The sequence below is a fragment of the Alosa alosa genome, chromosome 23 (genome assembly GCF_017589495.1).
Source record: "Alosa alosa isolate M-15738 ecotype Scorff River chromosome 23, AALO_Geno_1.1, whole genome shotgun sequence".
NCBI classification, from domain to species: Eukaryota; Metazoa; Chordata; class Actinopteri; order Clupeiformes; family Clupeidae; genus Alosa; species Alosa alosa.
Window position 1 is genome coordinate 4,210,278 of NC_063211.1, and position 24,277 is coordinate 4,234,554.

At 40.5% G+C, this 24,277-nt stretch overlaps 1 protein-coding gene and 2 long non-coding RNA genes across 5 annotated transcripts in view; 2 read left to right on the forward strand and 1 right to left on the reverse strand.

Annotated features, from left to right (window-relative positions):
• Positions 1 to 1,671: 1,671 nt before the first annotated feature.
• On the forward strand, positions 1,672 to 2,999 carry LOC125288729. The gene is made up of 3 exons (XR_007192520.1): positions 1,672 to 2,067; positions 2,711 to 2,829; positions 2,941 to 2,999. It is a non-coding gene; the product is annotated as an uncharacterized LOC125288729 (long non-coding RNA).
• Positions 3,000 to 3,001: 2 nt separating this feature from the next.
• On the forward strand, positions 3,002 to 3,900 carry LOC125288730. Its single transcript, XR_007192521.1, has 3 exons — positions 3,002 to 3,079; positions 3,324 to 3,375; positions 3,484 to 3,900. It is a non-coding gene; the product is annotated as an uncharacterized LOC125288730 (long non-coding RNA).
• A 5,540-nt stretch (positions 3,901 to 9,440) lies between these two features.
• Positions 9,441 to 24,277, reverse strand: part of LOC125288868 (prolactin receptor-like) — a 44,715-nt gene continuing 29,878 nt past the window's right edge. For 2 of the 3 annotated variants that reach the window (XM_048235550.1, XM_048235548.1), the window contains 7 exons: positions 15,831 to 15,972; positions 15,128 to 15,300; positions 14,339 to 14,517; positions 13,052 to 13,205; positions 12,609 to 12,699; positions 12,158 to 12,227; positions 9,441 to 11,866 (listed from right to left, as the gene is read on the reverse strand). In XM_048235550.1, the coding sequence (XP_048091507.1) occupies positions 11,090 to 11,866; positions 12,158 to 12,227; positions 12,609 to 12,699; positions 13,052 to 13,205; positions 14,339 to 14,517; positions 15,128 to 15,300; positions 15,831 to 15,972 (1,586 nt within the window). In that variant the 3' untranslated portion in view covers positions 9,441 to 11,089. The remainder of the gene's footprint in view (positions 11,867 to 12,157; positions 12,228 to 12,608; positions 12,700 to 13,051; positions 13,206 to 14,338; positions 14,518 to 15,127; positions 15,301 to 15,830; positions 15,973 to 24,277) is intronic. The other variant, XM_048235549.1, reaches the window with a different exon arrangement.

The window sequence follows — 24,277 nt, forward strand, 5'->3', positions numbered from 1 at the left end:
TCTAAAACTATATGCCAACCACAAGTCACAGTGACATGAGGGGGCGCTATGGAGTTCCTGGGCAACGCCCGGTGCCAAGGCGTTTCCCCTGTGTATTTATGGTACCTCTTGACGTGTGTGCCAAATTTCATGCGTTTTCACCGATGGGAAGCACCTCTTTTGGCATCACAATTCATCACATTTTAGTCCGCACAAAATCCCAAATACCTCACTTCCTGTTGGACGTGGCTAATGCATTGTACATACGAAAGTTGTTCATCTTGGGGAGATACACACACCTACCAAATTTGGTGTGTCTAGCTGAAAGTATGTGCCAACCACTGGATCAATCACCTAAGGGGGCGCTACTGAGTCCCTGGGCCACGCCCGGGGCCAAGCCTTTATGCCTGTGTAGCCATTGTGATACCAGATGTGTGTGCCAAATTCCAAGACTTTTCATCCATGTTAACCACCTCAAAAATAGCAAAAAGGTGAACAAATAATAATAATAATAATAATAATAATCTTTCCAAAAACAATAGGGCTTCGCACCTCTCGGTGCTCGGGCCCTAAATATGAAAAATTTAAATAATGAGCTTTCATATAACAAAAAACATAAATATACATACCATAACTAGTGGACTGAAATGTTTGACTAAACTAGTTAAAACTAATGCTGTACATTAAATCATGACTGGCTTCTCAAGACAAAACGGTCCATCACATTATCAAATTGATAACCATTGACCTTCACATTCATTTTTGGTGATGGCAGCCACACATTTTCCTCCTCACACTAAGATCCCACATAGATGCCTATGCCTCCATAGATGCCTGCTAAGATGTAGCCTAATGTTGTAAAAAAAAAAAAATCTAGAGGACCTTTCTGGGTTTGGCTGGTCTTTAAAGGTAACCTGGTTAAAATCAGATTCATTCACTTCGCGAAAAGAGTGTCATGATTGGGATATCCAACACTAGCATGGTGACAGGCATAAACTTTGCGTTGAAATCATTGGTCCAGCCGAACAATTATATTGATCAGGGATTCCTAACGCTACTTTCTGCCTAAACTTTACAAACTGACAATAGGGCTAAACTGCATTAGCAGTCAGGCAACAGTGTTTAGGCCTTTGCTGTAAGTATACTTTTTTTGACTGCCATTTTTTTTATGTTTGCCGGTGCTCCTACTACCGTTTACCACAGCCACTTTCGATTTCAAAACTATAGCATCATCCCCTCTCGTCGCTGATTGGCAGGTGTTATACACAGGTCTTCTGAGGACCGATGGAAACGTTAGTGAATTATGGTGTTCCATATTGGCTCTAGGAGTGTGTGGCCAGGCTACTTTAAAGGCTCAAAATGGCCAGAAACAAATTACTTTCTTAATAATAATAATAATAATAATAATAATACATTTTTAATAATATAATAATACGTTTTATTTATATAGCGCCTTTCTCAGACTCAAGGTCACTTTCCAAAGTCGACACAAACAGAGCAAGACAACACAAAAACAAACAGTCAAAATAAAGGGCATTTGCGATGAGCGATGAGTCTAAGCGGTAGCGGAAGGTGAAAAGTGTTTCTGAAACAGAACCCAGATAGCAAGCATAGTCGGCCCGATTCTGGCTAAGTGCTGGCAGTGTCGGCTGAGGTCCGAGTCGGCTGAAGCACAGTAAACACAGTCGGCCCGAGCCTGGCTGAGTGCTGCCACTGTCGGCGGAGTTTCAGGTCGGCTGAGGCACTGTCCCCTTGAATGTGCCGACACTGACACGCAGTAGTTGGGCTGATTACTAAGTGTCTTATTTGGCCCGATTGGGGTTTGATGGGCTACTGCCAGTTTTCGAATCAATCTCGGCAGACGGATTTCATACAGTGTGTGGCCCGATACTTCAGGAACGAACACTGATCAGTATCGCGGCTGTTGGCGGCAAAAATTAAACATTTAGCGACAGCCGGACGCTAAACGTACATGGCCCAATTCTGTAAAGTGACTGTCGGCCCATTACATGTGGAAGAGCCACGAGCAGAGTCAGTTTGAAACCAGCAGGACGGCGCGAAACTGTCTCGTTTTGGACACTGCCTGTGGTAAGTAACATGCAACTTTACCTTTACCTGTTATTGCATGTAAATCATTATGAATGTACGTAGGCTTATTATTGCAGACAAAGTTTAACAAGTAGCATAACAAGAATGGGTGTTTCAATCTAACCCCCTTGACGATGACGAACCTAGCGGTTATACGTTATGATTTCTTAGCCTACTTTGTTGGCCTAATTAGCTGCTACCGTTAACGTCAGTGTTGGTGGTCAAAAACTTTCAGTGCTGTAACGTTAGCTATACTTGCATAATTATGTGGTTTTCAAAGAAAAGTGTGATCTAATCATTTTAGAAATAGCTTAACAGTTAACCAGTATTGACTTAGAATATAGCGATTGGTAATTGGGCATTTCATCGTTATCTATCCTACTTCAGGCACTAGGCAGGCAGGACTGAGACTGTATGCCTTAAGAGAGAGTGTGTGTGTGTGTGTGTGTGAGTGTGAGAGAGAGCGAGAGAGATGGTAGCAGGGTGGGTCCTGTCCTGGTCATGTAAAGCTCATCAAAATCTGTATTTTAAGGTCGTTCTGTATTTTGTACTGAGGGGTTGTTTATGATCATGTAATCATTTTGAACACATATACTTCCATTAACCTAACGTTACTGTGACTTTTTTAAAATGTACACCTCAGAATCCAGGCCCCACTGACTAGAGACCTGCCTGCACTCCTTTGGATGAAGAAGGCTACCCGTGTATACATGTGTGAACCATTTCTTGTGTTGGAAAAACAGGAGACCTGAAGAGCTCTTGGTAAGTTGTACATTGATTTAATAGAATAAGTAATACATTTTTGTTTAGATTAGCCAAATCATAGGAATCAGCTTTCATCTAGGCCTGTGTTTTGTGATGTGTCATTTTTAGATGCTTTTGGTTTGCCTCATCCATTATGTCAGCAAAGAACAGGAGTGGGCAGGAAAAACATGCTGTTGAAAACATGGCCAACCAACTGGAGCACCCACAAGGCTCTTGTGAAGGAAGTCCACAAGCCTTTGTGCTTCAGGTCTGTATGTGTTGACAAATATGTCTTGCTCTTGGTGATTGTCATTGGTAATATATCAGCATTTAACAATCACACAATGTCAATGTTGCCCAAAATAACTACCAGGGAGGTGTTACCAAGACAGCTGCAGAGTGGCAAGACTGGGCTTTAGTAATATTTTGTCAGACAGTAAAGGATAAATAGTTTAATGATTTTTTTTCTTTTCTTTTGAAATGACATGCTGTCCATGCATCTCAAATTGAAGGATGGATGGAAAGAACTCTTTGATCAACCCCCACAGAGAGCTGAGGCTATCTGTAAGTATATTTGAGTGGACAAACAGAACTTCTCTGACAGATGACATGTTGAAATCTTGCTTTAGACCTCATAATGATCTTATAATATTCTTTTATACCTAAATGCAGTTTGGAGACACCCCCGGCTAGTAGTGCTGCTGAAACTGGTGGAGGCAACAATGAAGCGGCAACAGAAAGAGAAGGCAGGTGGCAAAGGTTGCTGCTATTGAAAAATACTTTGAGAGTGAGTGTGTGTGCATGTATGTAGCTGGGTAGGTCATGGTACATGGTACAAAAATACAGAATTTAAAGCACTAGCACAACACTTAACTCACAACCCACAACTACTGACAATGGAATTACTCTTTTAGAGTGAGTGAGTGAGGGAGAGATAGAATATTTCTGTAAATGTTTAATGTTAATTTAGAATAATTTATTTATTTGAATCATTATACAGTTTTAAAATGTTTAATTGTTTGTGTTTTTGTATATGAAAGAAGTCGATTGTTGTAGATAAAAGTAGATTGTATATTTTAACTTGTTTAATTTCTAAAGTGTATATAAGTAAAAGCTTGTATAATTTTTAAATGTTTGTTTTATTTGCAAGGTTGTGTTTGTCAAACTTGTTAATAAAAGTAGCTTGTGCTTTTAATTACTAGTTCTGGATTTGTGTTTATTTTCAAGTACTTTTGGCCGACATTCAGCCAACATTCAGTCAGATCAGTTTTATAGTGCGTGGGCCAGTACAGGCCCAGCCGACACTCAGCCAACACTCAGTCAGATCAGTTTTATAGTGTGTGGGCCAGTACAGGTCCAGAGGCCCAGCCGACACTCAGCCAACACTCAGTCAGATCAGTTTTATAGTGTGTGGGCCAGTACAGGCCCAGAGGCCCAGCCGACACTCAGCTATATAGTGTGTGGGCCAGACCTGGGCCAACAGAATGCATGACAGCCATTTCACAGTGTGTGGGCCACACCTGGGCCAACAGAAACAATAAGAGTCATTTCACAGTGTGTGGGCCACACCTGGGCCAACAGTTCCAATAAGAGTCATTTTACAGTGTGTGGGCCAGACCTGGGCCAACAGAAACAATGAGAGTCATTTTGCAGTGTGTGGGCCACATCTGGGCCAGAGGAAATTCTTTGTGTCGGTTATCAGTAACTGGGCCATTGTTGGGCCGGAGGCCCAGCCAGAACTGGGCCAACACTCACAAAACCCTGAGGCAAGGTAGTGGGCCGGTCAAATTTTGCTATCTGGGAAAGGTCTTGAGGTGAGCTCTGAAGAAAGGAAATTTCGGAAAAACGGGTTGCGAGAATGGGGGTGTTTCATTAATACAATCACACAGTTATTCTAATTGTTTTGCAACAGTGTCTCAGCTTTCCAAAAGAGAGCAGGCATTTGATTATTGGCTAAAGTATGTAGGAGCAATGCCCTCCTAAGTCAAAATGGGGCAAAAGTATCATTTATAATTGCTCAGATTTGCAAAAGAAAAGATTTGACACATGGCACTGACAATTTAATAATGGGCCTTTTCACCACCTCCGAGCATCCACTAAACTGGACCTTTTAGGGGGCTTTCCTCTCAGGGTGAATGAGAGGATGCTTAATTGCTTTTTACCCAACATTTTTTAATACAGATGCAATGATTAATGCATCCATGGCCAGGATATAATTATATAATATGACATGATTTTAAAAGTGACCTATAACAACCATACACTTGAATGATTAAGCCTATTTGGAGAGAGAGATGTTTACAATGTGACAATATGTCAGTCGTCGTGTGAACGAAAGTATGACTAGGCGTAGGCTACTTGTTCTGAGCAAGTGTTGTCAATGAACAGGCTGTGAAACTGTTGGCTAAGTTACAGACAGTCATGAACAACTGATGCTAATTATCTGGGAAACATTCTCTAAAGCAGCAGTCACGTTGTCATTGTTTGTGTCAAACAAGTTGTGGATTTGTTGTAACATAAAAAGATGACTTACTCTGTGCTGAAACCATGAACTGATGCTTGAAGCTCCAAGGTGAACGAAACTCGGAAGAAGTAGGTAACAGGTTCACGTTCAATAATTCACGTTCAACAATTCCAGGATACGCGTTTTTCATTGGTTGTTGCGTTAAATCTTACCCAGATACAATAGAGCTATTTTCTGATTGGCTATTGTATAGCCCCTCTCGTTATTTTTGATTGGCTGATTAAGTGGCAGGCTCAACTCCAGGGGAGACGCGCTTGATTCCTACCGGTTCCATAGTGAAAGCGGCGCGGCCAGAGACATTTTGGGCGCTGCCGCAGCATATTAAATATATAAATAGTTTTTCTGCGTGAGAAATACAATGTGTGGCGGGAGAGCGTGACAAAAGACTGAAATGAGTGACTGTCACGCTCAATGCGTGACACTTGACTTGAGAGCCCTGCAGTAGTCTGGTGAAATGTAATGAAGGAGTGAACCAGGGTTTGTGCATGGTAGAAAGGAAGGGGCGAAGGCGGGCAATGTTCCGGAGGTGAAAGAATGCAGTTTTAGTGAGGTATTTAATGTGGGGGTCGCAACTGAGTGACTTGTTCTTCTGTAACTTGACAATATATTTTCACTCTGTGAAATGATTTGTACAAAAATTGCCAAGAAACTAAAGATTTCAAACAAGGATGTATACTTTCTCTACACAATAGTGCAAACTGGCTTTAAGCAGACTAGAATGAAGAAGTGTGTGAGAAGAGTATAAAGTTATACTCTATTTATAATATAAAGAGTATTAAGTATAACCTACTTAAATAACTTGGGGTCAAATCTCCATTTAAACAATATTTTTTAATTACACACCATGGTAAAAGACTCCTTGTACAATCAGTGTTCTCTGAAAAATTATTTAATATCCAAGATTGATGATATTGTGTCTGAGTTTAATAAATTGATCCACACACAGTAGGGCCACCATATGGTTTTATTTTATAACATAGTAAAGTGCCTTCAGAAGGTGAGAAATAAACAGGAGACCAGACTTCAATCCCAAACAGCACAAAAATACAGGCTACAAAAATCACGTCATTTTTAAATATACCTGTGTTTACAAGACTAGCTGGTTGTTTCAGTTTCTGCATATATTGTTTGATGAGTGCAATGCGTGTGCTTGTGTTGTACCAAACTGTTAAACTGTTGATAAACAGAATTAGTGAACCAAAATCTATAAACAACACATTTCTAAGGCACAGAAAACAAAACAGGACATAATCACATAGAGATAACATCACATGGAAACTACAGAGATTACCACATACACAGAGAGGGTTTGGAGTGGTCAGTTGTGATAGTAAATTAAGTACTTCACATTATAGAAAGTTATGAGGTTTCAAAATGAACACTACCCAACACACCCATTCTCATGTCTCCACCCCTGCCTGAACTACATCCTTCCATTCACACATCCATGCCATTACAATACCACCTGTTGACAAACTGTTTTAAATCCCTGATTTGCATTGCTGCCCTGAGTACACAGTTAATCATGGTCTTGATTGTCTTACATACACGGTCATTCTGTTAAATCTCTGTCCTGTTCTTGTCCGCTGAACTCTAATTTACAACAAACTGAAGAGATTTACAATAATATATAAAGTATGTTACTTTCTTACATCTAGCTATGCAAAAAAAAATCTTTCTTGAGACTTTTCATTGAGAAAGAAATAATATTTAGTCTGATGTCTGAGAATTGACACTCTGAATATATATATCTACTCTGCACAACCACTGCCCTAATTATAAAAAAATAGCTGTGTTTTTATCACCTATACCTGTAATTTACGCTTCCTCTCAGGAGATACTCACACGAGTATGGCATGCTTGTATCAAAACATCCCCATGAAGGCATTGTGTGTAGAGATTTCGCTCTATACACTTGAATACTATTTAGTGTAAAAACTCATATTTAGTTTAGAGTACTAAAATAGTGATGTGGAGAACCTTGTACCCACAAACTATGCAGGTTTGTCATCATGTTGGAGAATGCCCAATAAATTGTAATTATGAAATCAGCTGCCAGTTGTGCAGTATTATTAAGCAAAAAAAAAAAGAAAAAAGAAATCTTTCGATTTTGAGTTCCTCATAAATGATTGCACTTTATGTTTCTGTAATCTCAAATCACTTGCTAAAGCCCTTGCCACCTTCCTTCCTGTAGCCAGCATGTAAGTGTTTCATTTGCCAATTACATTCATCAGGTGAGTGGCACTCACTTTTTTCGTAATGCACTTGATCATTAATTTATTCCACTCGGTCAGCTCACGTATATGCAGGACAGTATGATGGTACTCTCAGGTCTTTGGTGTGTGTGTGTGTGTGTGCGAGCGAGAAGGAGAGAGAGAGTGTTTGTGTGAGTGAGTGAATGTGTGTGTGTGTGTGTGTGTGTGTATGTACAATTATGTTGGATGCAGTCAGAAGTCTCTGAATGTAATGTCTCCATGAGGTCGACACGTGTTTTGTGAGGAGGTATCAAAGAAAGTGGAAATAAGCAAAATTTCCATGAGGATACTAGTGACTCAGCGACTCAGCTGAAGCTTCTCTTACTGAGCAGGGAACTTCATGAGAAAGGGGTGACACACAAAATCAGAGAACATCATATATGTCAGATTATACACAAGTGTACGATGAGAGTGACATTAAAGACTAAACTCACCCATACCTCCCATCCTTAAACTTAACGCCAAGGTGGTAGACAGTGAAAATAAATCATTTACAATTAACACTCCTCCTGAAATTATGTCATTAAACAGTCATTACTGCATGTTTCATTCTGTTCACGGTGTTTTGAAAGTCTCAATGGCGTGTTTTGGGGTTGGTATGCCACCTGGGAGAATGGAGAATAAAGGGACCATATGGAGCGTATTTGCTTTTACCCAGCAGGCAGAAACGCCAGTTATTTTCTGAAGAAAGGCCTTCAATGCAAGTTACATGGCAGTGAGAGGAATAACTGCGTTATAAATAACGACTTTACTTTTTTCAGTAACGAGTAATCTAATTACTCCTCCCATCTTAATAACGCTGTTACCGTTACTGCCAAAATATGCATCGCGTTACTGTTTGAAGCTGTTTTTTTTCATCAGACCAACTAGATCTCTGAGCCAAGAGGCAAAGAAGACTTTTTTTCTTTTTTTACTGTTCTTCCTTGGTTAGTGGGAAGTGCATGAGACAAGCGCATAAATGCTGACGATTGGCTAAGGTTGAGTAAAATTGCATGGTAAGCCAATCAGAGGCAGAGTTGGGCGGGTGTTCAAAAGAACGCATAGTCGGACACACAACGAACAACACAAGTGAGTCAGTCAATGAGAAACAGGTATGGCGAACCCAAATAATCCAAAAGTAGCCTTCTTTAAATAGAAGTATAGCCATTTCTTTCCCCTCCAAGAAATGAAGGAAACAATTGTAATTGTGAAATGGTCAAGTAGGCCTAATTCAAACTTACTCAAAGCAACTGCAACTGAAGCTTGATTTGAAGGCCCCACCACATGTTTTGTCTCAGACCGAACTGAACAAACTGGTAGCCAGGTATGTAGTGAATACATTGCACTTTTCAGTTAGGCCTACATTGAAAGCACCTCATGTTGTTACACTGTTGTTCTACTTTTTTGGTATAACAAGCACAATTGAATTTTGCCCAGTTGTGGCCTGTTGAGGGGCAATAAATATCAAAAATTCCAAAACATTTATTGTGTTGTTCGTATCGATCCACTATATAAACATAATCTCATGGCATTTGATTAGAGGCTAGTCTCACTTTGTCCCACAGCAACATTAAAATAGTTTAGATTTGTGTACATTGTTTCTGTTAATAATGTATTGTATTTTAAGTGTCCATTTCATTATATTATTCAGATTTATCATAATTGAATATGCACATGGGCAGCCGTGGCCTACTGGTTATCGCTTCGGACTTGTTACTGGAGGGTTGCCGGTTCGAACCCCGACCAGTAGGCACAGCTGAAGTGCCCTTGAGCAAGGCACCTAACCCCTCACTGCTCCCCGAGCGGCGCTGTTGTTGCAGGCAGCTCACTGCGCCGGGATTAGTGTGTGCTTCACCTCACTGTGTGTTCACTGTGTGCTGAGTGTGTTTCACTAATTCACGGATTGGGATAAATGCAGAGACCAAATTTCCCTCAAGGGATCAAAAGAGTATATATACTTATATATATATACTTACTTATACATGTATTAAGTTCTGTTAAAAAGGGGTGAAGGTGGAGTCACATTTGAGCATTTAAAAATTTACTTGAAAGTAACGCAATAGTTACTTTCTGAAGTAACTAGTTACTTTTATATGTAATTGAGTAACTAACTTAGTTACTTTTTGGAAGAAGTAACTAGTAACTGTAACTAATTCCTTTTTAAAAGTAACTTGACCAACACTAGTTACATGTTTCAACAAAAAAACACTCTCTTAATGTCTGATAAAAAAAAGGGACCCAATCTTTCTCTTAAAGGAGAAATCCGGCCGATTTTTACACAGATCTTGATCGCTAGACATCGCAGAGAACTGTCGATAGGAAAAAAACGACCAAAATCGGGTGTAACTGGAATAGCTGCAGCTAATGCCAATGCTAGGTCTGGGGCCAACATCTAAACGTGCCTTTTTGCCTCTTATCAGACTCAAAATGTCAGGGTCCTTACGTGACAAAACAATGTGTTTTCTTCTCATTAATTGTGAAGAAACTGTTCAAATTCAAAGTTTGTACTGTCACATCTGCACACTACTCTGCTTACCTTTTCCTGCAACAACTGAATTCCAACGATACTTCAGCTCGAGAATAGAGTTAGCTTTCAGTAATGTGCAAGCTCAGGTATCATTTGGACCATTTCTATGTAGTTACATAGTCATTAATATGACCATATTAATTCGTTTAATTACGTTGCGAAGCCGGCATGAGCTCTAAAACAGACTCTTTTGGGCTTTCCTGGAAGCGACTGGTGAAAACTGAGGTATGCTGAGGTTTCTTCACAATAATAAGTTGAAAACGCATCGTTTTGTCACGTAAGAGTCCTGTTTATGTTGCACAGAACATTTTTTTTAATGACATTTTGAATCTGTTAAGAGGCAAAAAAGCACATTTAGATGATGCCCCCAGACCTAGCATTGTAGCTCAATGGGAGTACTGGCCATTAGCTGCAGCTACTCAAATTCGGTAGCACTGATTTTGGTTGTTTTTCGGCTGGATTTCTCCTTTAATGTTTAAAACACAGGCATAACATACGCCGGATTTCAAAACAGCTCCTTATTCACCCTACACCCCCTACTTTTCAGTATTGTTCTGTCCAGGGCTAATTGGTTGCAAATTGTGTTTCAAGACTAAATTACTTAAATGTCTGAGCTTGTGAGCGTCAAGTGGTAGTGGCAGTATGAAATCGGGAACTCACTTTGGTCCAAGTTTTCATGACCCTGTCTTACCGTCAGATCAAAAGGGTGAATAGAAGAACGCAGAGGATTGAGGCCATAGTCCTCCTCACACCTCTTACTTAGCTAATTTCTTTAAGACATAACTGAAACCTGGTGTACCAGATGGGAGTCAGGTCTGTGGATCTGAGAACTGTACACATTGCATGTAGGCCTACACAAGTTCTGTGTATTCACTGTATAAAAGTACATTTTATGTAGGTGTGACTACACATATATTTTTAGTGTGTATGTGTGAATATATCTATAAAGTATGAACTTTTATGATATTTATAATAAACCAACATACCAACATTTTACTTTGGCTGGGATAATAGGGTTGTAGCCAGCTCTGACCCTAACCCTTGCATTCCGCCAACTTCTCCCTGGCTCAGACAGGCCCTTCCATTAGAAAGCTCCTCCTTCTTTTTAGCCATGTATTCCACCAGTTTGCCGTTCTTCTGTGAGTCCTGCTCCCCTTGTTGCATGTTGGCCTGATCTCGGGACATTCCCGGAATACAGGGCACCAGCTGAACTGCACCAGTGGAGCTAACAACACTGACACAGGTGTAGAAGTCGTGCAGGGCTGGTAAATGTGAGAGAGGCATAGCACCGTGGGGAGAGTTAACGATCAAGCTGTAGCCCATATTAGGAGGAAAGGTGACCTGTGGAGGAGGATGAGAGGGTCCGAACTGCGGAGGATTGGAGGGGCCGAACTGCGGAGGTTGAGAGGGGGCGAAACCTGCGACCCATGAGGCAGCAGGGGTTGGCGGAGGGAACGCTGTTGCGTGTGTGTCTGTGACGTAGGGCTCAGGGGTCTCAGAGTCGGCGGTGGAACCAAGACAGTTGCGTGATGCCTCGCTGGTCTGCACCGTCTGCCCTGGCTGCTGCTGGCTCTGGGGAAAGGCAGGCTGCTCTACAGGTTGCTCTGCACTTGGGACCACTGTGTCGCCGCTGGTCTGACTTGGAAGGCTGCAGGCATGAGGCGAGTTGTCATCTGTGTAGACCTGGTACCAGGTCTCCTCGCGGTACTGCGGGGATTTGTAGCCATGGAATGAGGTAAAGTGTCGATTTATCTCCTCCATTTTCCCCTTCTAAAAAAACAGAGATAGATAGACAAATTAAATTATATTCGGAAAAGTTTGTTTTAATACTTCATTTAAATCACTAAGGGATGCATTATCTAGTCATCATAGTTTTGGGGAGGCAATGCTACCATCAACCACTAAACAACAATTCCTGATCTTGAAACAAATCTGTAATCAAACTCTAATCAAAACACTATATTTTAGTGTATGTAGCGGGTATGGTTGCTTTAATGATCAGGTGCTTTGCGTGAGAACTAGTAACATTTTTGGGTGAAGGGTCTGGGAAGGAATATGTACCTTCAGAAGTACAGGGTCCAGGCCTCTTATGCGTGGTTTTGGAATAGGTGGAAGGAGAAGGGCTTTAATCCTGTAGATATAGAAAACATAGTCAATCACAAACACACAGACACGCATACGCATACACACAAACACAAACACACACACACACACACAGACACGCACACACACACACACACACACACACACACACACAGACACGCATACACACAAACACAAACACAAACACACACACACACACACAGACATGCACACACACACACACACACCCACACCCAAACGGCCACCCACACACACGTGCACACACCCACACGCCCGCACACACACACACGCATTCACTCATTCACTAAAGACCCTACTTTAATACAGAACAGTTACAGATATACACACATATGATCTATGTGTGTATATCTAAAGGTAATATCAGCATTTAAAGGTGTCTGATTCTCACCTTTTGCTCTGTGGCATGACTCCAAAGCCAATGATGAGGAACGTTATGACCCCTCCTCCAGTGATTAAAATCAGTGCAAGCAGGCGATCTGCTGCACCACGCACAGGGACAGTCAAAAGAAACAAGAAAGACAAGAAGTACAGTTGTGTCATTGCTAGAGTGTTCATCTTTGTTTCAACAGTCTCTTTACAGTAGGCTACCAGCAATACAGAACACACACACACACACACACACACAGTTAAAGTGTGCATATACATTTTTTTTCCAACTTTATTTGACACTATTTTTAACTTCAGTGTCTGCCAAATACCATAAACACGAACATACACACAAACATAAACATAAACAAACATAACTATAAACATAAACAAACACAAACATAAACATAAACATAAACATAAACAAACAAACACAAACATAACCATAAACACTGCTTTAAATACCTCCTGCATGCCTGGATGGGACAGTGATGATAAGTGGGGAACTCCATTGACTCCAGATCTTGTTGTTTTTGGATCGGCAGCGGACCATCACCTCATAGCTGCCTGCTGGGAGATCCAGCAGTTCTAGTTGCGGCTCACGCAGCAAACCTTTGACCTGCAGAGGGTCACACACACACACACACACACACACACACACACACACACACACACACACACACATCACACCAATGTATTACAACACATGACAACTTCACACAGACAAAACAGAAGTTCACATTTAGGTTCAGATTTTAGAAGAGACTGCAGACTCTCTCCCTCACCATACACTGGTAGAGTTAGTATTATACCCCAACAAAAAGTGTGCACATCAGTCCCTCACACAGTAAACCTTTGGCCTGAGGGACACATACACACCACACCCCACACCACACCCATGTATATCACAACACATGGCAACATTATACAGATAAACAGCAGTTCACAGACATTTAGTTTTCTATTAACCTATTAATCCTATTATCTGAAGGACGTTTTTTTTTTTTATTTACGTTTATTTGACAGGGACAATGCTCAAAATATATAGTAATTGGGCCAGATTATAGCCACAAGGCTAATTTACATCTGTTGTCCCTGCACGTTGGACCAGTACTTTTTAAGTCACATGAGTGGAAACACACAAACAGAGGGGCTGACAGGGGGCGGGAGAGTGTTATGTCACGTAGTGTTTCATCGTCACGTATTGAGTTAGTGTTCGATGATGTATTGAGTTGCTCTGTTGTGCTGAGAGCATTACTGTATGTTATGTCTGACTGTTTGATTACTTGGAACTGTCAGCGGGTTTTCGGAAACGCTGTGTAAATGACACAAGAAATTGAAGCTACCACATGTGTCGGTGTGAACCTTATATAACAGCGACGGTAAGGGTAACAAAGCTAACATCGAGTTGTCTGATGACAGTCCATCTGCATGCTCTTACCATACTCAATTCTGAATCTGTCTCTTAGTTATTCTACCTTCTGTGTACTTCAGTCCTTATATGGACCCTTTCAAGAGAGTTCCATTATCAGCATCATAATTGGCCCCACAAGACTTCCTTTTTAACATTCCATATGTTATCTTAATGCAGAGGAAGTAGATTGGGGCCCAAATAGAACGTTCAAGCATTGTTTTTGTTTTTATTGTTGAAAGGGTCTATATAAAGCACACGGAATGATCCCTGTGTTTTGAAATGTGCTACATAAATAAATTTGACTTGACACGCAAAAAAGTTCCACTTTCATCCTTCACCTTCCAGTTGTCTGGGTCTGCCGTTGGTCTGAACCGCAGCTCGTAGACCAGCGTTATCCAGCCGATGTGCACATGTGACGGGATCGGGTAGGACCAGGACACACAGGCGGTCCGGCCCGCTTCTCCCGCACTTTCGTTCATCAAAGAATACGTCAAGTTGAAAGGTGGGTCTATTTCCACTAGAAGAAAGATGAAAAAAATAAAAACGAATGAGTGAATGAAGTCATGTCGAGGAAGGTTTCCATTGTCATTTGCATTCGTGCAAAAACAGAGAGAAAAAAATATAAAATCATCTGGCTTGCTATCTAATCGGTGCATTCAATTGTTTCAATGTAGTGTGGCACCATCAAAACAAACACTTATTTAGAATTGATCCAGACACATAGACTACGGTATCATATGTAGGCTAGGTAAGAGTCAAACTTCAAACGGTATCATATGTAGGCTAGGTAAGAGTCAAACCACTCCTGTAAAAACCCTTGTGGCACAATATCAAAGCTTCAGAACATGAAAACATCCCTGTAAAATGATGCTTTTTGTAAAACAACATCAGGAACATATAGGCCTTTCAGCTGCAGAAACAAACATGTGCATTCCTAAGGCATTTCCAATGACACAGAAAAATTAAGCTAATGGTATCTTGTTGATAGAAAACAAACAAAACGTTTTAAAGTTTTAAAAAGGCTTAAAATCAACATTTTGTCTGCATTGGTTTTGAACATTTCACCTGCTGTAGGAAGCAGATTAAAAGGCTCTATAACAACACCAGGATAAGATAGCACAGCTTACCAATGTCAGCCACATCCAAGCAGTGTTTGTTTGAGGTGAACGTCCCTCTGCTGGTCATTGCAGACACATTCATACAATACATCTCCCAGACGCGTGTGTGTGCCTTGTCGAAGTAGCAGCTATTGGGTCCACCGGTTACATAATCTGGACACTCCTGTGGTTTATGGTTACTCCTAGACATACATGCAGGTGAAAGCAACAAAAATAATAGACCACAGAGTTAAAGTTTTGATCCTGGCATCTGAGAGAGATGGCTACTACAACTGAGATCAAATGTGACCAGTTTGATGTAGTGAGCTTGCCCACACAGTTATCATGCTATATGGTACTTCCTTTTATTTATTTATATTTATATATTTCAATTTATATTACGATGTTACTCTACGGCAATTAACATAATTTTTAAAAAAACATATAGGTTAGACCCATGGTTTCCTTTAAGTAGCCTACTGACTGGGTTAGGTTGTGTAGGCTTGCAAGTTGCAATACAGGCTGCGAGGCAGTGAATCAATCTACTGTATCCAAGGTGATGTTGAAGTGCTTCAACTGTAAGAGAACAAACTATGAATGTGGTGTGTGGTGTGTTTCAGATCTCTAAAATAGTTCCGAAATGAATCAAGACATTCTACTTGTTAAGGCATAGAGTAAATGTTTTCAATGTGGTGTAAAAAGAATAGAAAATTACAGTATGTCATCAACTTACTCTGTAGTATACATAAATGTGTAGTTGAACTTCTCATTGCTATTGGAGGTATTTTCGAGTGGATGCCACCAACATGTGAAGGTCTCCATGTTAGATGACCGGCAGTAGTATATCTGAGGTTTGCTGGGTGTCGAAACAGCATCTAGGGATGAAATAAACGATCATGTAATTAATTGGATCATTAATTAGCATCATTCATGAGAACCTCAGCCAGCCAGTCATTCAATCATACAATTAATACAACAAAATTAATTAGTTTGTCTCGAGCCTCAGTTGTCATGACAACTTAGGGCCGATTTCTTTTAATGACATTTTGAGTCGGTTAAGAGGCAAAAAAGGCACGTTAAGACGATGCCCCCAGACCTAGCATTGTGGCTCACTGTGAGCACTGGCCATAAGCTGCAACTACTCCAGTTCCGTAGCACCAATTTTGGTCGTTATTTTTCCTATCGACTATCGACAGTACTCGGCAACGTCTAGCGTTTAAGATCCATATAAAAATAGGCAGGATTTGGCTGCCTGAGGACTTCCCAGTCACAAGGTCAACCAGGCGTCATTTCAGTGTTTATTTGCACCTGTGTACAGATATATATGGGTATTTTAAGAGGCTATTCACACCCATTACTGCTCATGCACAAACACAAGGTGTTTAAATGCATTTTCACATATTTTAAATATTTATATAAATATTGTGATTGGGTATGAGTTGTGAACACCTTAGCCCAATTCCCATAACCCAATTAAGGTCATATTCAATGACTAAAAACCTAAATAAGACCTAGATAAGATCTGCCACTACTTCATACTTCATTAAGCTTTCATTATTTCTCAGCAATCAGGCAACAGATAGTCCCATGACCAGTAGTCCACAAAGCACAGGAAATTAACTTGTGCCAACTGTGCCTTGTGAGATGGATTATAACTCTCTCTACACACACACACACACACACACACACACACACACACACACACACACACACACACATTAGAGAAAGACGCATTCAGAACAACCCTTTAACCTAGATTTCCTTCACGTATTCTCAATGAATAGACTATTGTATAATTGTTACTGGACTGTAAAAAAAATAATCTAATTAATGTTTTTGTGATGAATGAAAATAATGTGACAGAATCATGAGCCATTAACCACCAAATAGGGCTCTGGATACTTACACTATTGGAATGTGTGTTCACCTTTTTCTTTAGTTTTTTTTATACGTCACACTAGACATATATTTTGTTGTTGCTGTACAATTCCAAATCAGAAAAAAGTTGGGACATTGTGTAAAATGCAAATAAAAACAGAATATGATCATTTGCAAATCTCGTAAACCCATCTTTAACTGCAAAAAGGACATAGATAACATATCAAATGTTTAAAATGGCAAATTTGACTATATTTCCTGGAAAATATATGTTCATCTTGAATGTGATGCTTGCAACACGTTTTAAAAAGTTTGGACAGGAGCATGTTTTCCACTGTGCTGCTTCACCTCTTTATTTACCAACATTCTGTAACTGTTAAGGAACTGAGGAACCCACTTGCTAGAGTTTTGAGAATAACATGTTGTCCTATTCCTGTCCAATATAGGATTTCAGCTGCTCAACAGTCTGGGATCTTCTTAATCATGTTTTTCATTCCATGATTCAAGTCCTTTTTTGCAAACACTGCGCTATCCCATTTGTTTTCTTGTGGGTGCGTGATCCAGGAAATTTACAGAAAATCAAAGATTGGTCACACTCCAAAAAATTTTTTTTTTCTCGCTGATTTATTTTACTAGCAACAGGGGTAATTCCCTTCCATGATGCACCCAATTAGACAGGTCTGAACTGCATTCTATTTTAGCACCTGGACTGTTCTTCTATGGAGCCATACTGTTTAAATATGTGTAGAATTCATTTTGGCATTGTTTTCCTGAAATATTCAAGGCCTTCCCTGAAAGGGACATTGTCTACTCTAGATGGTAGTATATGTTGCTCTAAACCTGTGTACATCATTCAGAATTGATTGTGCCTTGCCAGACGTGCAAGATGGCAATGCCCTAGGCACTAATGAACCTCCACACTGTCATTCATTCTGGATTTTGAACTGAACACTATAACAAGTTGGATAAGTTGGCTTGTTGGGTTGTCCTTCTTCTTTTTAGCCCACAGGATTTCCAAAAATAATTACACATTTTGATTGGTCTAACCACAGGAACGTTTTCCACTTTACCTCAGTCTATCTTAAATTAGCTCAGGCCCAGATAAGATGGTGGCATTTCTGTATCATGTCTAAATACAATTTCTTATTTTGCATGGGAAAGTTTACACTAGCATTTGTGAATTGAGTATCAAACTGTGCTTATAGACAGTGGTTATAATAAGTTTCCCTGAGCCCAGACATTTCTTTACAGAAACAGATCTGGGTTTAATGCAGTGCCATCTGAGGTCAAAAAGACCACCGCCATCCAATATTGTTTTTCAGCTCTGTCCCATGTTTGCAAAGATTTGATTTAATTTTCTGAATATTTTAATTATATCTACTGTAGATGTTGAAATCATCAAAGCCTTTGCAATTTCATGTTAGGAAGCATCATTATTATATTGCAGGGCCATGCAGAGATAGTTGGAGGGCCAGATGCTCAAATTAAAAAAAGGACTTCAGAAACAAACAAAATGTGTTTGTGGACTTCTGCATTTAATCATTCCACAGAATCTGATCAACAAACTGGACACTCTTGGCTTCAGCACCTCCTGTGTAATTGGCTTGTTGACTTCCACATAGACAGACCCCTGTCTGTGTGGGTTGGAAATAACATTTAGGCGCCATCTCTCTGAGCACAGGCTCCCCCCAGGGCTGTATGTTGAGTCCACATGACACATGAATGCCATGCCAAATCAAGGACAACTCCCATCATAAACGACACGACGACACAACAGTGGAGGGGCCTCATTCGAGACAGAGAGGAACTGGCCTATACAGGGAGCAGGCAACGCAGTTGGTAGACTGGTGCAAAGCTAACAACCTGGCCCTGAACATCGAGAAGACAAAAGGAACTCATCATCAACTTCACAAGGAACTGGTCCAGTCACATACCACTCATCATCCACAACACAAAGTAGAGGTGGTAAACACAACAGCACCACAAAGGTAGAGGTGGTAAACACAACAACACCAAGGTAGAGGTGGTTAACACAACACCACCAAGGTAGAGGCGGTAAACAGCACCAAGGTAGAGGCGGTAAACAGCACCAAGTTCCTTGGGTGCAGATAACAGACAACCTGACCTGGTCCCTCCACATCTGAGCCCTTGTTAAGAGAGCTAAGCAGCGTCTGCGCTTTCTGCGTCGGATGAGGAGAACACACCTAGCCCCGCCCATCCTACCTCCACCCCTCCTCACCACTTTCTATAGAAGCACCATTGAGAGTGTGTTGCCCAGCTGCATCTCTGTCAGGTGTGGGTCCTGGCAGCAGATTGGGAGGCGGTGGTACTGAGGGTGAGGTGAGGTGAGGACAGCAGAAAGGGTCATTGGGACTGCACTCTCCTCCATCCAAGACATTGCGCGCACACACTGCCTGACCAGGGCTCACTGTCCGTGACCCCACACGCACACACACAGACTACACACACACACTCACCATGATGAACAGTCCTCCCTGCTGGCCTCAGGGAAGAGGTTTTGCAGCACCCAAAGCCAAACCACCAGATTCTGCAACAGATTCTTTCCCCATGCAGTCAGACTTATGAACTCCCAATAACCTCCCCTCATTCCCTAGCCACATCCATATTCATCACATCCCACCTGCTCCGGACTGCACTTTTATTTACTTACAATTCCTGATTCCAGGGGCCGGTCTTTTTGCCTGTCTTACGGCATTAGAGGGAATGTGTACAATGTACCACAGAATTGTGATTTGTGCTTAATCCAACATTGTTTTATAGCTATTTATTAGTCCTTTTGTAAACATATTTATCTATTTTGTTTTTAATATATTTATCTATCTAGACGAGCACTTTACCCTCCTGCAATGCACTTCTACAGTTTTAATATTGTGAGCCAAGGCAAAAACATTTTGTTCAGTGAGCACTGTCGAATGACAATAAAGTCTATCTATCTATCTATCTATCTATCTATCTATCTATCTATCTATCTATCTACAGTGTATCTATCTATCTATCTATCTACTGCCCTTCGGCCAGCTCTTGTTCAAAAATAAGGTTAGGCTACTCCACACCTTGTTTGTTTGTGCTTCATTGATAGCTTAGTAGGTTGTTATAAGCAGCGTTCATTGCTTAGGACAAGCATGTAATGTCATGTTGCTGGCTTAACATTATGTTTTCAATTAATTCACATTAGTTAAAAACTATTTATGAGTCTGGTAGCCTGCAACCAAGATTGTTTTTGAAGATAAATTAGGCTATAAACGGTTTATTTTTCATCTCATCAGCTGAATGGTAGGGTAATAGCCTAAACGTTCCTAAGTACAGTGAACTTACCCTGCTCCAATGTTGTGGTAAAGTTAGCCTGAAATTAGACATTTGCCTGATATTCGAAACATAGCTAGACCTTTCTTGAATAGCAAGTAAATTTGACTTCGGTTCTTTTAACACATCAGTGGTGCATTTCCCAAAACCATAGTTGCTAATCTGTTAGCAACTTAGTTGGTTGGCAATGGGAAATTGCATTGCAAACAACATAGTTGCTAACTTACTAACTATGGTTACTTTTGGGAAACACACCCCTGATCCGTGGCCAATATGTGTCATGCAGGTAAAAGTTTACATCGATGTGAGAAACTGACTGTCCTCCCTGCCAGGTATTTTAACATAAATTATTATTTCAGAAATTATGATTAAATGTTCAAGGCTAACTGTAGCCGACTAATTGTTAAATTGGTAAAAGGCCACAGGTAAGCCTTCTCAAAAGGGCACTTTGGACATAATTGGACAAAGAGCCAGGTGCTTCTTTCTGATTTGGGGTTGTAATAACAGGGTTATCAGAAGAGTTTTACAAAAGTTGAGGAAAGCAAAATACATTTCTGTAGAAACACAACTGTCTACTAATGCAGCAAATAGCAGAGCTATGTAAAAATACCAGGGCACAAATATATGCACACAATGGTGTAGGGCTCTTTCCTAGACTACAGCCTACATTCAACACAGGAACAATTTGCACTGTCACGTTTCGCCTTCTTTCCTTTGAAGTCAATGACATCAGACTTGCTCTGGCCTCACAAATTGTTTAACATTTTTACAATTTCATATTTTAGAAAAACCATCTCAACAACCATTTAGAAAAACAAAGTAGGCCTACTGTAGTCTGGGAACGGAAATATTTTCCCATAAACTCACAAACCTCACTTATGGTTATGGTTATGTGTAACCTATGTTTATGTTTCTAGGATTTGGCAGATGCTTTAGTCCAAGTGACTTGCAGTACACATTCGTGTTTCAAATAAAGTTGAAAAGCCTACATTTAACATAATAATAATAGTTATATCAACAATATAATAACAATATGAAATATCAACACTGAAAATAATGAGTTTTCATATTAACAAAAAACAAATTTGACCCGCACTTTTTGACCTGCGCTCTGGTCAAAATGTCTTTCTGTCTAAACGTTCTATTACTGTAAAGGGTAACTATGCAGTTTGTTTAGCTCACTTTACCTTAACTTTACAGCTCCGGAGTCATTGGAATGGTTATTTGAGCTTTTCTGGGGCGAATGGTGGCCGTCTCACTTCCCCCTAGCGCGTGTGAGCAGAAAAACCACCCTTGCAACTTTGAGCCAGCAGACCGGCCGACGAACTCAGAGACAGAAAGTCTCGCAGCCTGGCGGTGTAACAAACTGCTTTACTGCACTACACACATACACGCCAGGCACCGGCTAGAACAAGGTAGCGATGGAGTTTCTCAGACATCATCATGGCAAAAAAAAGAAGCAGAAAGCGAGTAAACCGTTGTCAGAGGAACAGGGAAAGAGGAAACGGCAGATTGACCAATTGAGGAGTGTCGTAAAATATATACTCTGAAGCTGTAGGGGGAGCTCTGCAGAGAAACCTGCGAGCAAAAAGTGAGAAAACTGCCAAAACGGCACAGTGTTTCCCACAGAACTGGATTCAATTTGTGGCGGTAGCTGACAACGGGGACAACGGGGGTGGTGCCTGTCACTTTAAGACGTTCGTGAGGGAACCCTACATAGCCCTAGTTAAAATAAAGGTTCGTACTTCTCCTTGGGACAAGCACTTTTGAATTTTGGAAAACACTTTTCCATTTACATCAGGATTTTGCAAACATTCAGTGTCAGAGTCAATAAAATGAGCCCTTCAACGAAATTGACAAGCAGCTGTAAGTAGGCTAAATGCTAAATGCTAAATTCGACATCCAAACAGTATTCTAATGTTAGCTTTCAGATACTGCTTGATTGCATAACTTAACTTAGTTTAGTCTCTTCAATGTAGCCTACTATGTTGTGATAAGATCTTAGCAGAGTTAACTTCAATGCAGCAGTTTTGAACAAATTTGCGCAGCATGGTCACGATGCTAAGTGGACTTAATAGCAATTTAGCCAGACGTCTTCTATGCAATGCTTCTAGCTGCTATGTGGCAACAACAATCCTTCAACAATTGTGAATATTTTGTTAAATGCACATGCAGAGGGGCAGCGGGCTACGAGAGAGAGCGGGGCGGGACACGGAAAGGCTGCGTGCGTATAAAGGGCAGCTCAATGGCAATGCAAGGATTTGATCTTATATTTAAATTAAATTAAATTAAATTAAATTAAATTAAACATATTTATGTGTGGCGGCCGATTTTTATTTCGTGGCGCCCCGCCACAGATTAGTCAATGTATGGGAAACGCTGCTGCATAATTTCTCTTTAAAGCAACACCAAAGAGTTTTTTATACCTTAAAATAATGTTTCCAAAATTGTTTCAGTGGTTCATCAACTCGTAACAGGGTGAACGGCACTTCTGCATTCGCTTCGCAGCCCTCTATCGGCTATAACCGCACTATGTAAGTTTGCCAGATCGGGTAGCGGATCTGTAGTTCGATGGAATGAGACATAAGAAACTACAAATTTGACTTGCATCTGATGTCGCAATACATCGTACTTTTCATGCAAAATATTCTACCTTGTCTGTGGACATCGTTTTTTGCAAAGCCGGTGCTGGATAAACAAATAGCGTGCGTGTGACAGAGGGAAAGTTCTTTGGTGTTGCTTTCACTCAAAGACTGGTTGCAGTTCACTATCTGGCCACAGTTTAACCTTGTTTTAGATGGGGCAATAGGGGGAGCTATTGAGCTTCTGTCAGCGCAGATCCATAGTCATGATGATGACATGAGTGAGGAAGGCTGAGGAGAAGCTTAATATGTGTTCAACTTCAAATTTATGGTAACATTGTGTTGCACAAAATATAGTTTCCATTTACATATGTCTCCATTCCTGAAAAAAGATTGAAAAAAAAGAATCTCTCAATTTGTCCCAAAGGGGCATGTTATGTTCTATATTGATTATTAATTCATGCAAATAACTTTCTTCCAAGACATAGAATTGCTCCATATGCTTTTCTTCAAAGATTTTGATTGCTTCAGATATATACACCGTATATTTCTAGTACTGTAAACAAAGTGCAAAGACAAGCACAGTAAAGTGTTTTTTTTTTTTATTTCTCTAGAGTTAAAAATCTTTAACTCTTTGAATGCCAAGCTGTTTTCGAAAGCTTTGTCCTAGAGTGCCAGCAATCTAGACCATTGTTGATGATTTTTGTACAGCCACAGCATATTCTGTGTTATAGCTATGAACACATACAATGGCTCGTTTAAAAGGTGAGACTTTAAGCTCTCAGTGGGTGCAAACCGTGTATTTCTACACGCCTCTGTTCTTGAGAAATCCCAAGCTAAACAGTGGCTATTTTTCATCAAAATCGCTGTTTTTTTTTCTAGAAATGGAGATATAACGTCTTTCATGAAATAAGTGTTGCCTGTAAAGTTTCCGGGAAGTGACCTGGCGAGACTGCCACCTGGTGATAGACCCCCGAAAATGGCCTGGTTTTGAGCTGACGTGCATGCGTCACTCATTCGACCCAAAGCGGCAACCGAGTTATGATAAAATGTCCAGATGCGTTTTCATGGATATTTCATTTCCATTCATCACAGAGTTCCCAAAATCACATATAAGGGGTGTTAGAGTGTCTAGTTTCGTAATTAAAAAAAAAAAGCTAAACACGTAATATTACGTTTTTGGCACTCAACGCATGGGAAGGAAAGGCACTCAATGAGTTAATAGAATATTCATTTTGCACAAATATGCAATACATTTCAATTTCATGGTCCACGACCAGGCTTGGAATTTCAACATTCTGGGGGCAAGGCCACTTGGCCTTCAGTTGGGCATATTTGGTGGAGGGCACAAAGGCCACATGTCAGGGCACTAAGGCCAACGTTAACTATACAGTAG